The sequence below is a fragment of the Centroberyx affinis genome, unplaced genomic scaffold, assembly GCF_046629955.1.
Source record: "Centroberyx affinis isolate AG114_WGS23_722 - 3 ecotype Tasmania unplaced genomic scaffold, CSIRO-AGI_Caff_v1 ptg006536l_1, whole genome shotgun sequence".
Taxonomy (NCBI): domain Eukaryota; kingdom Metazoa; phylum Chordata; class Actinopteri; order Beryciformes; family Berycidae; genus Centroberyx; species Centroberyx affinis.
Window position 1 is genome coordinate 20,627 of NW_027283309.1, and position 17,814 is coordinate 38,440.

The window sequence follows — 17,814 nt, forward strand, 5'->3', positions numbered from 1 at the left end:
GAAGCGGAGGTTGTGGTTTATCCTTAACCTACATCTGCCTGACCTCTACTCCCACTCCAACTCCTGCCGCCGACATTTTTCTTTTTGTCTGGGGGGGAAGTGAGAGAAATTATCGGCCGTACGTTTATTTTTATTCGTTTTTACATCCCTTGCCTTTCAGCCGGTTGTCACTGGCGAGGAGATTTCTTTGGGAAACACTGATGAGGCCAGGGTGACGGCCAGAGAGCGGATTACGGAGGAGGGGACGTCTGCTTCAATCAACTTCCAGTTGACTCACAAAGCGAGATTTAGCACGGTCCATTGGGGAGCGAGTGTGCAGAGGAAGGCGGGCGGCCGCTGAAGAAGTTGAAAGACACCAGTTGACGCAGAAGGGAAACTAATTAATCGAGTATTATCAGAGCTTCCGGTGTGTGTTGAATGCAAAATAAACCCATCATCAGACCTTTCTTCTAATGAATGATGTTATAATGAATTCTGTAAAGGTGCCATGGTCGCTTGACAGTCAAGGGGTGTGTGAAGTGTGAATTCTAATGAATCCCAGTAAATTGTGGATGGTGGATGAGTTGAGTCCCCCCCCCCGATATGTGAAGCGCTTTGAGTACTTAGAAAAGTGCTATATAAATGTAATCAATTATTATTATTATTATTATTAAATTCAATATGGAATAACACCTTTTCTCCTTTCAGCTGGATGCCGATCGAGATGAAGAGGAGGTCTTCTGTGACATCAGCATGACTTTGGACAACAAGCTGTTCCCCTCCAAAGAGCCGGTTGCAGGTGAGATGAATACCTGTCTTACAAAACAATGAGACACCTACAAAGAGGTTTGATGGTCAATAGATGAACAGCAGAAGAACAGGGTACCTCCAAACTGAATCTTTCCTTCAGTAAGCTTGACTTGAGTAATATTTCAACCCAATATGTGTCTTCATCTGGTAAAAATGTTATTATCGTTTGATGAAGACTCTTATTTAACCCCCTGCACCCTGACATTACCCTTAAATTTCCCCTTAGCTAGCTTCAAAGTTGAAAACACATTTTTTCCTAACTGTACGATGATGTCACATGCACATTCTTTATCTGCTCGTTCCAACGCTTCATTGAAGCTACAGCTGCTTATACTGAGTTAAATATCCAAACCCAAGATGCCATTTTTTTATGGCTGCACCATTATACCAAAGGGTGAAAAACATAGATGTTTGTGCATCATTTTATACACATTTCCCTGTAATTCAGCATGTTATGTTTGGTATCTTTGGAAACTTTGGAAACTCTTGACTAGAATTTAAGATAAAGTTGGTCATGCAACAAGCGTTTGTAATGATGGATCCACTGGCAGGTTAATTGAAACACTGCACAAGTAAGACTTGCCAGGAGCAAAATGTTTCTTTTTTACTTTGTTTACACATTTTAGGTGTAATGTTCTTCAGTCGCTGCAAAGATTACGGAGCTCCAAGCTGTGTATCCGACATGTATTCATAAGTTCACAAAGTATTGCAAGTCCACTTATGAAGCAATGCAAAATATATTTGACTCCAGTCACAGGAGTCTAACAGCTGGAGCTCTAGACACACAAAATCCACAATCGCTTTTGACTTTGCTCTAATTGCTGCTCTTATTGTATATAAAAATAGATTACCCAGTCACACTAGGATGCCAACATTAGATGAAATTAATTATTCCCAGTAGGAAAATATTGTCGCAGCCAAGTGCATAAAAACAACTGTACTTTAACCTCTCTCTAACAGCGAGGACATGAATAATAAATAATATGTACAAGTACAGGTAGCATCCAAGTTAACATAATACTTGACTGAACAATCACTTGTTCCATTCACAGTGCCATCGTATAAATATTAGGCATCTGTATATTGGACTGAGAGTGTTTGTCTGTGTGTGTCTGTGTGTGTGTCTGTGTGTGTGTGTGTGTGTGTGTGTGTGTGTGTGTGTGTGTTGCCGGAGGAATGTAATCAAAGCACAGTCAAGGTTTAAGAAAAAGTCATTGCAAAAGCCTGCAGACCAAAGCAGCTTTGAACACGCTTCTGGGTATTAAAGCAGATATCCAACACAGACCTCACAGAGGGGCTGGGGGTGTTAACATATCAGTGATGCAGGAGAGGGCCTTCTTTACAGTAGCTATGGGCAGAATGCTGATGATGCAATATGATGCAATGGATATGAGGCACTGCTGAGTCCTGTTATCAGCACCAACATACCCATAGTGTCAGTGATGAACATCCTCAAGGGTTTTATTGCTTTTAAACAGTTACCAACACATGTGTACCGACTGGAAAGCTTTCTGCTAAACAGTGTGCATACATGAGAATAAAAAAACAAGGGGAACCCAAAAATATCACCCACAGTATTCGCTCCCTGGTTACCACAAGAGTTGGCATAGCAACCGATAAAGCAGGGCGAGCCTGCTTTATGAGAATTACAGTATCAACAAGGTTACAATGCATCTTTGACCGGGTCAGATTGCTTGATGGAAACTACCTATTGTATGATTCTTGATACTGTTCAGAAAATAGTCTCCACTTGTCAAGTGTCAGACTTGTTCATGACCTTCTGCATTGGACCAAACAAAGGAGCCTTGTGTTGTGAGGAACCTTGATCTGTTTAACGGTTTGTGATTTCAGACGTGACAGCGATGATAAACGTTTTGAGGCAAAGGAAGAAATGCACAGGCAATAACTGGAAAACATGCTTTAGTTTTGGTCGCTCGGCAGTCAATCTTCCACTTCTTTTTAGTGCAGATGCTGCACGCAGCGGAGAACTGCTGCCTTGCCCCAAAATAAGTTTTGCTAAACTAAAATTTTGCTTTCTGTTCCAAAAAGAAGAAAAGGTCTGGCATCCACTTGTTTAGAGACAAACGTTTTGTGTTACTGATTAATTTCTGCTTTAGAACATTTGAAAAACAAAAGTCTCCACTGCTATACTATTTGAGATTAGATGGAGGATAGATACATGATGTGGGACTTTTACAGTTGCCGTTGTACATGTTTGTGGTATACATAAAGTCCTAATGTTACTAGTTACAGTATAGATGCTCAATGAGGAACATTCATTGGCTTGTAATGCAGAAGCCGTCACTGTCAGCTAAAAGCCGGTGAATTGACTTATGTTTAGCCAATCATTACTAAACGACCAATCAGGCAAACCTCTGTGCATTGTCCTTGAGATTATAGTTAAGTCTTGTGAAAATATAAAGCGTCATAGGAAACTGGTCTTCTCCTTGGTCAAGGCTCACTGTAATTGACTCAGAGATCTTTCCATCGAGAATCCATTTACTTGCGACGGCTAATCATGCAGCTTCAGTCCATTTACAGACGAAAATTAGCTTTTAGCATTTTTTCAGAGAGCAGTGTGAATTCTGTACATCTGTCGAGACGTTTTTCCATATATGTTTTCCTTAATGGAGTCTCACAGCAGGTGTGCAGTTGCTTCGTTGCATGGTGCCATTTCCAAGATCAGAAAATGAATGGAGCACCACTTGAACGGGCTGCTAAAAGGGTCTATTTTTGTACCATACAGGACTTGGGTCTACACAAGAAAAAAACTGAATGAAGTCAGTAAGTAAGCAATGCAGATTCAGCCGCTGGCGGTTTTCTGCCTACTGCGCCACATGTGTGCAATCTTAACTTTAAATCAATACTCTGGTCTGACTTCATCCTCAGCAAGTAATATTTCTTGAAATTGCTTTGCTCCGCTGAAATAGAAAGGTACAAGCAACAGCCGAGGGAAATATAGAGATCAAGTGAAATTGAAAAGAAAACAAAAAAGATGGTCAAAGGGCAATTATTAAAGGCAACATTTAGAAGAAATTGCCGTCAAAAGCTGCTGTGAGAAGCAGAGTTGGGGCTCCGTTGTCCCTCGGCTCTTTCTAGTGCCGTCTTCTCCCAGGAGAGAGGAAAGTGCTGCCGCTCTCCTCCGACCTCCTCCATCCTCCAGCCGTCATTATCGCAGCACATTTCCTGAATTGAAGGCTGGGGTGCAGCTGACGGCCACAGCCACTTCCATCTGACATCAATGGCCTCGGCAGCAAAAGAGAAATGTGGAGAAGCTTCTTCCGCCGTCATCTCTCTCCCCGAGGACAAAATGCACTTTGACACTTTCCTGAATCGGACTTGTGAACTGCAGAGAAAAACGCCAAGCCGCCTCGTTTTGTTTCCCCCCCTGCTTCTCTCCGCATATCATCTACATTCTGAGGCTTTTTAACATAATACATCAGTGGAATTCGCAGCTGCCTCATTTCTGGTATCTGCATGAATTTTTGAAGCCACGTTCTAGCGGTTTCTAACCCAGTTCTCTAATCAGGAAGCTCTGGTACACAGGCAGACGCTGCCATGGGGGCGTATTACTCACGACCCATTTACACCAAGGAGGAGGGCGAAGAATCCACCACATTCTCCCTCAGTGTCTTTTTGACAGCGGGAAATTGTCCTTTTTGATTCATGGTTCAGTTGCTTAACAATGGCTTGTGGATGTTTAGTTTTTCTGTTTGCATTTTGTTGCTCAGATTGAACACCAAAGATGCAGATTTACAGCTGCGTATCTGGAAGTTGGCTGTAACTCTGCATGCTGTTGTCTTTCAAAACTAAATCACAAAGATGTACAGGAGTCTGTCTTGGTGGTGTCGGAATATATAAATATATTATATACAATACTGGCACACATGGGAGAGACAGAATGAGTTTACATTTAATGCAATGGGACAATGCAAGGCATAAAATATACATCATTCATACAGCTTCTGTGATTTTATTTTGAAAGCGAACAGTAACAGCATTACATCAATTTATCTAACAATCAGTTCAGAAATTGATCTCAACACATGAACAGAAAGCACAAAGGAGACCAGAGTTGATTACGTTCCTAATTACATTTTCCACTGTAATGAGCTGTGACTGCCTCCTTTCTAAATTTTGAACACGCAATTAAACGTTTGAGTGCAAAGGAAATGCATTTCATCAGAACTTAAAAAGACCAGCGCCTGATGAAATCTGGTACACTTGAAGCCCCTCAACTACATTGCCTGGAAGACAAATCAAGATGAATATTACATGAACACAAATACAAATTTGTGCCTGAAAATATCGTCTCTAAAAGCCACAAAGGCACAAGTGTCTCTAAAGGCTTCTTTACATAACAGAGATGGGTTGCAGTTATAATTAAACATGGCCGACTCTCATGCTGTTTCCTTTCAAAAATGGGTCATTTGTTGTGAATCACCAGAATCTGTTGCTCGCTCGGCTCCAGGCGATCCCACTGTGTGACATTTGATGATTTCTCTGTCTGCAGGTCCCAGTGAACTGGATCTCAGTCTACTGAGTGAAACCAGCAGTCTGGCGGATGTTGCTTGCAAGTACGATGAGGTAAGATAGTGACTGTGGTGGCCCTGTATTGACTTTAAAGGATAATACTGGTGTTCTACCTTTACATTATTCCTGGTTTGCCTGCACACAGTCAGCATAGTAGCAGATATCAGAGCTTGTTTTCCTCCCTGCAGAAGAAGCCATTTGCTGCCATTCATTCTCATTCAAAGTCTTAATTTGGTTTCATCAAACTTTCTCTTTTTTATCGTTAATTTAAATTGGTAGTTTTCCTTGTGTTCATTCAGACTTCTGATTGGACCAGAGAATAGTTTGGGCTCTTTGATTGGATGAGTGAGGCCGGAGGGCGTGGCTAACACAATGTAAACAACTTTTCACCAGTCACAGACATCCATTGTGTTTATGTTACACTCTGCTCCTGTCAATCACAGCCACAGCTTTTTATTTTGAGAGCTTTTGTTAGCTCAGACAGCAGTTAATTTCAAGCTAGGTTTGACACCGTAAAGTTTGTATTTTCAAAAAGACAAACAACGAGTTAATGTCAAAAAAATTTAATTATACACGACGTGCTGCAAAATAATTGAGGAAATGTAAACTTGACGTAGACAGAGGTAAATGGGCCTTAACTCTAAACTCCTATTCGTATCCGTGAACGTATCCATCAACAGCCAAGACAGCGAACCCATTGCCTGCTCACTCGCTGTAATTCACTCTGGATAAGAGTTTCAGCTAAATGTCAGAAAATATAAATGCTGTCCCTATTGCCACAATCAACCTCACAACCTTGTCCGAGTACTGTCATTTGCAGTAACCTAATAATAATCTTATTGTCCCTTCAGAATGACAGACTGCTTTTATCCCACGGCCATTACAGCAATCAAATTTAGAATCGCCGTCATTACCGAGCAAAAACATTCTTTCCCCCCTCTTTCCAAATTCTCCACTCCCCTCTTCTCTCCACCTGTGTTTCATTTGCCGAAAAAAAAAGAAAAATCTCCAAATTACCTTTTCAAACATGTCGAAGAGCTGCAGCGGTTGTGAAAGGCCAGATGAATCAGCGGGGCTCGGGGAGACGTTGTGTAATGCCGGACGGGCCGGGAGCGAGGCTTCGCTCTGCGGAGAGTGCAGACTGCCATCAATCCTCCACACAACTCTCAGACTGCAGCGCTAAAGTGAAGCATGACCCCCGACCTCTCGCTCATTCTCCCTCTGCCAAGTGACCAGAATAAAATAGCTGCACTCCTCTCCGCCTCTCTCTTCCTCTTTTCTCCCTTTCCTTTACTTTTTCTTTCTTTTTCTTTTTTTTTTTTATATATATCCAGGCTTGGTTCTCAGAGCACACAAAGCTCTTTTTCAGCAGCACCTTGCTTCACATTCATACAGTTACACAAATTCACACTTGGTTTAAAGTGATGCTGAACTTTCGTAGTACCTGGACATGATATAACCCCAAAGTCGGGGTCATGTCATCTGTTGCTCCAGTAGAGGAGATTGGATAATTTTTTTCTCTCTCCATTCACTGCCATTGTATGGAGGAACAGTCTCAAAATCACACTTGTAGCACATAAATGAACGCAAACAAAGCAGATTCTGACAATATATTAAGAAGAATAGTCCTGTCACTTAATTGTGGTTAAGTGGTTACACTTGCTTTATGTTTATTTCAGTTTTCAGGTATAACACCGAAATCCGGTTGGAGGAAACAAAGAAAACAATACATTTACCATTAATTGTAAATAGGCGGAAAAAAGGGGAGAGACTCATTGTTTATATATTGCTTCGTTTACTGCTTTGTTTACATTTGTTTATGTGCTGGAATTGTGATTTTGAGACCTGTTGGAGAGATAAAAAAATGCAATTCTCAATCCTCATTACAATCCCGTCTCCCTCTTCCGTATCCCTTCGTAGCCGTTCAGCCTTTCAACCTTTCATCGTCTGAGTGTTTCGGCTGTGAGTCATCACCTGCGTGTGGAACTGAATCGATAAGGCCTCGATAGAATGACGACCTGTGGAGGATCGGCATCGTTTTTAACTGCGATCAGTTGTCAGTAGTCATCTTGATTTTTTTGTTCGCTCGTTTCTTCGTGTCTTTTGAGGTTAGATGTTTTAAATAAACTAAACTAACAGAGAATTAACATGTGGAAGCAATTGCACTATTAATTTTGCTCTCTCCACTGTGATTTTTTGACACGTTGTCCATGTCCACAGCGCTCCTGACAGCGTTTAGTCCACACCTGCTCTGTTAACAAAGGGAATTTATCACACAGCTTGGTGCCTTGTTATGTATCAGCCGTTCTCCTGCTGGGTGTCTTCATTCAAAATGGCCCAGTGTGATTTCCCTATGACATATTCATAGTTATGCAAGAGTGAAATGAGCTTGTAATGAGACCGATCGGTAAGTATCGACCAATGTCACTTTCTCGTCAATATTCCCTCGGACACCTGAGTGCAGCCAGGCAGGGATTCTCTGTTCCAAGGCCTTTGACGGTCCGGATATGAGCTAACAACAACAAAGAGAGTATTGTGAGCATTAGGACGCTTGCGGAGGAAGCCGCGGAGCATCTGGAGGACACAGCGCAAACTAAAAACAGCAGCCAGGGCGTTCATGAGGCTGCCGCTCCTGTGCAGTGTGTCCTGTGGCGCACAGCGATGCTCTTGTCTGTGAAGTGGAAGGAAGACGCTGTGCAACCTTGTCATCTTGTGTCTCGCTTATGAAACAGTGACGGATTTTGTCAGCGTGCCACTCCGCTGAAGGAGGCCGAAGGATGGAGATGGAGATGGAGGGACGGTGCTGTGATGTGTGACATTTTCCTCCTCCTTTCTGTCTTTCTTTCTTTCTTGCTTGCTTTCTTGCATTCTTTCTTTCTCTTTCTCATAAGGGAAGAATCCACCCTAAAGCACTTTAACACTGTAAATACAGCTATTTCCAGCACAGCTACAATTAAGTTTAATAGCAGAAAAATTGCAGCTGTCTAAAACATTAACAGTAAATGTCAGGTTTTAGTCTCAGTCCCTCAGAATAAAAGAGCGAGGGCTTCTTTTTAGAACTGCCTTTTTGCATCGATGTTCAACAATCATACAGGGAGAAATCCATTGTAGAATAGAAGAGAGACCAATTTCTCCACCCACAGCAGCCTCCATAGACCAGAATGCAATGCAGCCACAAGACATGTTGCATTTTGAGTAAGGGATGCCACTGGAAAAACTTCTCCTTCTTGCTCTTACTGTGGCTAACACAAACAGTATCGCTCTCCTCACCTACATGTATAAACCCACAGCTGAATGGAACAGGTTTCAGGCCCGTTCTTTGGGGGTTGTTGAAAGGCATTCTGGGAAATGTAGGAAATCACTGACTGAAGTAGAACAGTGTCGTATCTGAGGGTGGATTTTTCCTTTAATATTTTTTTTATGTTCCTTTTTGAGTTCAGTGTATGAAACCCACACAGAGGCTCAGTCCATCGCAGGTTTTCTGTCTTGGGAAATCTAACACAGCGAGATGATCCGCCCCGGCGAGGATGGCGTCAGCGTGACTGGCGCTCTGCGTAACGACACGTGTCCGTCGGCCCACCAGAGCGTCTCCAGACTCATTTTGACAGACTGACAGTTAAGTCCCGATGTTTGAACGTAATGAGCTGAGGGAGACGGCCGCCGCTTATTCGATTAGTTCAAACAGGTGACTCATCATGCCAGCCTGATGTGAAGGAATTGTGGCTGTCGGAGCGGGGATACAGAGACACCTTGTGCTGCCGCTAACAACGTCATCTTCTCGTCTCATTAGATGCCGGCGTCGATTATTTTGGGACGTCTGCGTAGGAGTGTGTTGTACACGTGTTGCTGTGTGTAACGCACATCGCCGCTGTCGGGTGAAAACCTCGTAACTCCAAAATGTCAACTTTTCAGGAAGTGAGAAAAACAGGTCTGTTTTTTTACAGATTGGCCACCAGTTTTGAGTTTAAGCAGTGGGGGTTTGAAAGAGTTTCATAAGTGAAGAGAAAACATGAAATTCACCAAAAGTAGAGTCACAAGGTTTTCACACAATAACAACAATATGATATATATGATGCAAACCATCACTGTGGAGAAAATGAGAGGTAGTGTCACTGATGTGTGTGTGTGAGAGAGAGTTGGTATGTGTGTGTGTGTGTGTGTGTTTACGTACATTTCTTGCCACCATCATGTGCAAGCAATGCTTGCTGTGCATGTGTTCCAACATTTGTCTGTGGATACTTCCCACTGTGATTCTCTTTCTCTCTCTTTCTCTCTCTCTCTCTCTCTCTCTCTCTCTCTGTCTCTGTCTCTCTCTCTCCCTCACTCTCTCCCTCTCTCTCCCTCTCTCTCTCTCTCTGAGTCATCGGACCGGTTGGTGTACCCACATGCCAAACTGGCTCATCGTTGGCGCCCCTGTCAGTGGCAGCACTCCCCCACACTGACTGCATTTAGTTTTAACACTGATTGGAGCTCTGCTTTACTTTATTCTGCAGCTTTACTCTTCTCCTGTGTAATTGCAGCCTGGACTGCACATTAACCCCTTTGCTAATATCCACATGTCTAAATCACCGTATCAGAGCAACATAACAGCGAAGAGCCGGAAATAGATGAAAACGTCAAGGGACGCCGTTTGTCTTTGATCTTCTATCTGCGGCTCATGCTGTAAATTTGCTGCAGTGATGCTGAGTTTGTTTTCTGCCTCTAGATAAAACTACACAAACAATTCAATTCCAGACACGAAGGCATTTGTTTCTGTGCTGCCAGTCCATGGAAGCCCACTGACTGAATCTATCCAATATCAATTAGTGTGGACAGAATGTGTGTAGCTATCAGACCGGGATAAATTGCGTTCACAAATAATTTGTCGGCAGAGTTTGCTACATTGGACAGCGCCACGAAATGTATTTCAAAGGCAATTTAGCATACTTTTGTTTTTAACGACTTATCTGACACTATCTGTATTGGCCTAATGTGGTGACCCCACCCATCTGGTGCTCCGAGTGGGTTAAAACAAACGCTAAGTATTATTTTGTTGCAGTCAGGTGAAAACCCTGTATCTCCAAAATGTCAACTTTTCAGGAACGAAGAGAAACTGCCTTGTTTTGGCTTGATCACAGTGCATTTTTTAGTGTATCCTGTGTGTTTTTATTTCTTTTGGTTTCATAAGTCCAAGAGGTCGGACAGTTTTCTCAACCCTCTGAGGAGCATGTAATCTGTCAACAAAATTGGAGTTACATGGTTTTCACAGGACAACAGCGATTTGCAGGTAGTATTTCACCCACAGTCTGGTAACGAGGGGTTTGACACAAGGAGTCATTATTCCCAATCGACCCCCACAGTCTGAGTCCCACCTTGTTTACAGCGAAAAACCACCAGACAGCCACACAGCCTGACAAATCCTGTGACACATCCACATTGGTGGGCCAAACGTCAGCGGGTGTGCTTTTGTTTATATGGAGTCTTGTTAGTGAGCCACTGGGGGCAATCAGGCTGGGAAATCAACCCTGGCCACCGGACCAAAATATGAGCTGCCTTGGATGCAATGGGTGTTTCGCAGGAGAATAGCAATTTCCATTTTCTGCCCACTCTGAGCTGGCGGACGCTCATCTCACGCCGCATCCATGTCCATTTGAATGTATTTTTCTCAGAGGTGTGAAGTCAGACGCCCAACTTGCGCAGGTTCATTTGGTTTTTGGTCAGAAATAAAAACAAACATGGAGGTGATGAGGCATACAAATGTAGGCAGTGGTGGAAAAAGAACTCAAATCCTTTACTCAAGTAAAAGTATCAAAGCCATAATGGAAAAATACTCCAGTAAAAGTAAAAGTTCAGCATTCAAAAGTTGACTTCAGTAAAAGTATAGAAGTATTAGCAGTAAAATGTACTGAAGTATGAAAAGTAAAAGTACTCATTCTTTCAGAGTGTTAAATTGATGCCTTAACTGTAAGAAGTATTTTAATGTTCTAGGTCAAACTGCTCCATATACTGTTGGGGAGTTTAAACTCTAACAATGCAACATATTTTATGAGCTTATTGTATGTTTTGCATGTAAAGTTGTAAATTGCTGAGCGCCTAGAATGTAAAATGTAAGTAATAATAATTTATGATACGCTATTCAATCTTCGCCTGCAGTGAATTTTCCATTTCATTTTTTGGTAATGAAATCAGACGGCTGATAGTTGATGAAAGTGTTCAAGTTCAGCCTTTATAGTCTATTTTTCTTTTGGATTTGAATAATGATGAATGGACTGAACTGATAGAAAAAGCCTTTGTATGACAATGAACTTCCTGAATACAGTAGCAGGAGAACAGCCAATCACAGAAGAGACAGTGGCTCTGTCATGGAACTGGTGGAACGAAAAGTTGGTGAATTGCGGAAGTGAAAATTTGCATTGCTTTGGCTGCTGTCAGAGAGGAAGACAAAACTTGGAATGAAGGCTAATGCAAATTAAGCTGACATTTCTATAAGGCAAGAGTATTCTAACCTGACTTGCCAGATGGTTTGTTACACAGAAACCATCTGGGAAGTCGTCCTTGGAAACTGTTTGGAAAAGGGCAGGCACTTTCAAAAAATACTTGGCAGGTGATTGGATGAACCATCTGTCTATCACCGTTTATCACAGGCTAACTTCAACCAATCAGATCAACGAACCATATAAACAAACTCCTTTTCCATCCAGAAAAGCCTTCACTGCCGTTCTTTGCTCTTCTTTCAATGAAGAAATACTCTCCAGTTCAGAAATAACTGATGTTATAGCAGCATCTACGCTAGCCTCTTTAGGAGCCGCCATTGTTGTGAACGAACAGTCGCTTCTCGCTGTCGTCACACCTAAGCCACGCCCCCAGCTGCCCTCGTGGGACGCTGATTGGTCCGCACCACTGTGGTTTGGCCACAAACGCATAACCTGAAGCCTGGCAAGATGGATTCTTGCGTGATCATAATCTAGCGAATCCAGCTGCCTCGCAAGATACAGAGGATTCATCATCATCACCACCATCTTTCTTATTATTCTTCTTCTTCTTCTTCTTCTTCCTATTCATGATTACAACAGGCCATTTAATAATACATGATCATTCTGGGATCGCAGGGATATTTTGTAATATATATTGTGGTTCTGACCCTTCACCTCAATATTTACTTGCTTATAATGTTGGCAATTTAAGAATTTAAGTTTCCTCCCTGTTTTTTCTCATTATTTTCTATTGGTTGTGATTAAAGGCTGTCAGAATCACATTTTCGAACTTCATCCCCCTACTGCAAATTTAATATAAATATATATATTATAATATAAATTTAATAAACCCATCTATATCAAACTTCAGCAATATATTAAGACTTCTTTTAGAGCTGCATTATATGAGTAAATTATTTTGGACTAAAATGTCAACTGGAACGTTAAAATTCCAAGGTCACAATGTGACTCCAGGTTGAGATAAATGTAGAGTAACAAGAAGCTCCACTTCCATTTCTGAGTTTGATCGTTTAGCAGAGAGAGAAGAGATGGCTCTGTTTGTAACAGCATTTAAATAGCAAAACCACACAAACAAACAACAATAGTCTAGTTACACGTACACTATTCACTGTAGTGGAACTTACAAATCTCTACAGAAATAAAACCATACAGGCAGCGTATTTTTTTTGTTGATATCGTTGTTGATATCGTTTACTGAGAAGAAATGCAAGACAAAGTAAAAGGGTATGTAAAGTAAAGGGTTTGTGGGAATTTGGGGGATGTAAGGGGGGGGAGGTTGGAAATGGATGGAGGGGGGTTGGGTGTGTGAGCACAGGTGTTAATGTGCTCACATTGAAGAATTGGAGGATTTGTTAGAGTCTGAGTTGAAAGTTGACTCCATCTTGTCCTCCTTGTTCTTCTTCTTTTTCTCCTTACGCTTCGGAGTAAGGGCATCAGCGATTCTACGCAGCAAGCTACGCTTCTTTTTCTTCTTCTTCTCCAAAAGTTCATTGAGGTCCCTCTCCAGAACAGCAAGCTTATCTGCCATGAAGGCTTTTCTCTTTGCCCACTCTCGCTCTTTCTCCTCCAGGGCCTGCTCGTTGTCAATTTTGGCCCTGAGGAGACCGGCCCTCTCCTCCTGCTGCTGGAGGAGGCAGCTCTCTAGCTTCTGCTCAGTGTGCTTCAGAGCAGCCGTGATTCTGGTTTCAGCCTGGGCCTGTGCCTGAGCCAGTTCCTGGGCCTGGACCTGGGTCTTTTCCTGGACCTGTTCTTGGGCCTTTTCCTGGGCCTGGACTTGGGCCTGTTCCTGGGCATGGACCTGGGCCTCGACCTGGACCTGGGCCTGTTCCTGGGCCTTTTCTTTGGCCTTTTCCTGGCCATGGACCTGGGCCTGGACCTGGACCTTGATCTGTGCCTTTTCCTGGGCCTGTTTCTGGGCCTTTTCCTGGGCCTGTTCCTGGGCCTTTTCCTGGGCCTGTTGCTGGGCCTCGACTTGGGCCTTTTCCTGGGCATGAACCTGGGCCTGGACCTGTGCCTTTTCCTGGGCCTGTTCTGGAGCCTTTTCCTGGGCCTGTTCCTGGTCTTGGGCCTTTTCCTGGGCCTGTTCATGGGCCTGAACCTGGGCCTGTGCCTGGGCCTGGACTTGGGCCTTTTCCTTGGCCTGTTCCTGGGCCTTTTCCTGGACATGGACCTGGGCCTGGACTTGTTCTTGGGCCTCGACTTGGGCCTTTTCCTGGGCCTTGACGTGTTCCTGGGCATGGACCTGGACCTGTGCCTTTTCCTGGACCTGTTCCTTGGCCTGTTCCTGGGCCTTTTCCTGGGCATGGACCTGGGCCTGGACCTGGACCTGTGCCTTTTCCTGGACCTGTTCCTTGGCCTGTTCCTGGGCCTTTTCCTGGGCATGGACCTGGGCCTGGACCTGGGCCTGGACCTGGACCTGGACCTGTGCCTTTTCCTGGACCTGTTCCTTGGCCTGTTCCTGGGCCTTTTCCTGGGCATGGACCTGGGCCTGGACCTGGACCTGTTCCTGGGCCTCGACATGGGCCTTTTCCTGGGCCTGGACCTTTTCCTGGGCCTGTTCTTGGGCCTTTTCCTGGGCCTGAATCTGGGCCTGTTCCTGGGCCTCGATTTGGGCCTTTTCATGGGCCTGGACCTGTTCCTTGGCCTGTTCCTGGGCCTCGACTTGGGCCTTTTCCTGGGCCTGGACCTTTTCCTGGGCCTGTTCCTGGGCCATTTCCTGGGCCTGAGCCTGGGCCTTTTCCTGGGCCTTTTCCTGGGCCTGGACCTGGACCTGTTCCTGGGCCTCGACTTGGGCCTTTTCCTGGGCCTGGACCTTTTCCTGGGCCTGTTCCTGGGCCATTTCCTGGGCCTGAGCCTGTACTTGGGCCTGTTCAGCCAAGCCCAGGAACATGAACTGGAGCTGGGTCTGGGCAGAAGAGTCCAGGTCCAGAATCTCCTTAAGATGTTCATCTGCCTCCCTCATAGTCTGGTATTCCTGGCTGGTCCATTTCCTCTGGGTCTGTTGCTGCTTCTCAGCAGAAGAGTGCAGGCCCAGAGCCAGCTTAAAATATGCTTCTGCCTCTATCATCATCAGATGCTCCTGGCTGCTCCATTTGCTCTGGACCTGTTCCTGGACCTGGACCTGTTCGGCCAGGCCCAGGAACATGAACTGGACGTGGGTGTGGTCAGAAGAGTCAAGGTCCAGAATCTTCCTGACATATTCATCTGCGGCTCTCATCGTCTTATAGTCCTGCCTGCTCAATTTCATCTGGGTCTGGGTCTGTTCCTCATTCTGGACCGAAGAGTCCAGGCCCAGAACCAGCTTCAACTGTTTTTCTGCCTCTATCAGCAGCAGATGTTCCTCGCTGCTGGAGACTGGGTCCAGGAGCCCAGTCTTCCTCTCCACTGGGAATTCCAGGTAAATCTGCCGCGCAGTTCTGTGGGCGGGGCTTACCTGGGCATCCTCCGGCGCCTTGTTGTGCTGGATCTCCATGTATTTATTTCTCTTGTGTTTCTTTCTCTCTCTTTTTGTCTTGTGTGTCGCCTCCATTGTGCCAAAAAGTGAAATGCCTCTGTGCTCTGTGTACTTGGAATTCTAACCTCACACTGCATTCACTGCCCCCGTTGTGACACCACAATGTATGAAGTTAGTAAGATTCCAAGTTCCCCTTGATTGACAGGACTGTCTAAGATTCTGTGTGTTTTTATTTGATTTGATTTTTTTGTGTCTAGCTTCAGTTAAGTGAATAAAAAGTGTATTTTCAGGGTTTAATTACAAGAAGCGTAATGTGATTTAAGATCATTCCAGTTAGTGAGTGTTTGGAAAGAGTATTTTGGTTCTTGTTGAGAACCACTGCACTATGTCATCTAACTAATGTCATCTACACATAGAGGTGGTAGAAGGACACAAATTCCTTACTCAAGTAAAAGTGCAAATACTCATCTAAAAATATACTCAAATCCTTTACTCAAGTCAAAGAATAAATGTATATGGTCTTAAATTTACTTAAAGTATTAAAGTAAAAGTCATTCTCCAAAATTAATTTCTAATGTTCTAAATTGGTTCTCTATTGAGCTTTCCTCTGAATCACAGATGAGAAAGAGTCTGCAGCTCAAATCACAAACGTTAATTCTAGCAGCTGAATTCACTAACGTTAATTCTCTCTCTCTTGTTGCTTCTCTCTTCTTCGTGTTGCTTCTCTCTCTGTCCCTTTCCTTCCTTTTTGGTGTCGCTTTGCTGAACAAACAGCTAATCACATCTGGCTCTTGATCAGCTGTTTCTGGGATGGAAGCTGTCTGATGTGGAAAATAAAACAAATGTTGAAAATCAGTTGATGATCTCCCGAGGGTAACAAGTCTGTTTTGAAAATGTAGTGAGTAGAAAGTACAGATTTTTCTTTTGAAATGTAGTGAGTAAAAGTATAAAGTCTTCAGTGAAAGAAAAACTTGAGTAAAGTACATATACTTGAAAATCTGACTTAAGTACAGTAATGAAGTATTTTTACTTTGTTACATCCCACCTCTGAATGTAGGCTATTGTTTGGTTTTCTTTTGACAGCTGCAACCTAGAGATGACAGCTGCATGCTAGTTACAGTCAATGTCAAATTTCAGTAGATGTTTTTGTTGTTGTCAGCCATGTTGGCTAAGGCAGGTACGTCACAACTTGGCCAATTCGTGCATCATTTACAATCCTGATTTCCCCGACTTAATTACCCGACTTTGGGGGGCTTTCAAGTGTTACTTCCCGGTGGGAAAGTCGTATATCCAGTAATCCCGACAGCAGATGAATGCACAATCCGATCTGTTTTCCCCTGCATTCCTTCCATACACCCACAGCTTGGTCCAACTGCATCTTGACTGATCACTTTCTGTGTCCCACTTACATGCAAAAGCAATCTCACACTAATTCATATAAGACAACGGCCATCAACCCCTTCATTTTGAACCTTGCCTTGAACCCTGGATTGTGATTGGTTGAAGAAATACAAATGTCCGCAGGATTTTATTTCTGCCTTTATTCCCACTTAACGATGGCTTCAGACCTTTCTACTGTGCTGACTCAGTGCTAACACCAAGTGAAACTAAGTGAGGTGAAAGGTCCGGCTGAACAAGACTAAAAAGCTTTGCTTTTATCTCCTCAGCTCTCTGTTATGGCTCTGAGCATTATCCTCCTCTGTACAGACACACACACACACACACACACACACACACACACACACACACACACACACACACACACACACACACACACACACACACACACACACATTTCATCCAAAAATCCAAAAAGTATTTGTAGATAATCAGTGATCCCAATCAAATCATTTAATTTATGTTATTCTTACCCTCTTATAATATTAGCCATGGCAGCTTTTACATTTTTGTCTTTTTCTGTTGTCAACAGGCTGTAAAATCAGAAGAATTAATGACTTTGTCATGCTAACAAGCATAAAAGGAGATTGGTAACATCATTAGCAGCTATTTGTACCAGAAGAAAGCAGATGGCCTAAGCTAGAGGTAGATAGCCATGGAAACTTGCTGCGATGAGACGTGGGTGAAATTATATTTGAAATTGGGTTTCAGATGTTTGAGCCAGTTGATGTGCGCTTGATTCAAAAGGCATTTGATCGTCACCTCTTTCAAATGAATTGAAACGGACGATTCAGCTGGTTTTCTGCCCAGGTTTGGCTCTGATGACAATCTGACACAACATTTCCAAGTGGATTTCTGTCGTCTCTGATTCTCTCATTCATTTAATCAAATTCAGTCAAATTACATTGAATTTTAAAATGCATTACTGGCATAAATGTAAAAAAAAATAACAATATTGGAATATCTTATAATATGAGGGTGTTAAATGTGGTATAACAAATAATAGTTGATTAACTGACTGCTGATTAATTGAATTCAAGGCATTGTTGTTGCCACTGCTATGGCATCTCTCTCTCTCTCTCTCTCTCTCTCTCTCTCTGTCTCTCTTCTCTCCCTCTCTCTGTAATCCTGTTTCTGTGAATGATGTCCTGGGGAAAACCCACACAC

General features: G+C 43.3%; 1 protein-coding gene across 1 annotated transcript in view; it reads left to right on the plus strand.

Annotated features, from left to right (window-relative positions):
- LOC139638766 (adenylate kinase isoenzyme 5-like) overlaps positions 1 to 17,814 on the plus strand; it is a gene marked incomplete at its 5' end in the record, with an annotated part of 52,103 nt that overhangs the window by 11,035 nt on the left and 23,254 nt on the right. The window contains 2 exons of the mRNA XM_071512793.1: positions 688 to 778; positions 5,303 to 5,376. Coding sequence (XP_071368894.1) covers positions 688 to 778; positions 5,303 to 5,376 — 165 coding nt within the window. The remainder of the gene's footprint in view (positions 1 to 687; positions 779 to 5,302; positions 5,377 to 17,814) is intronic.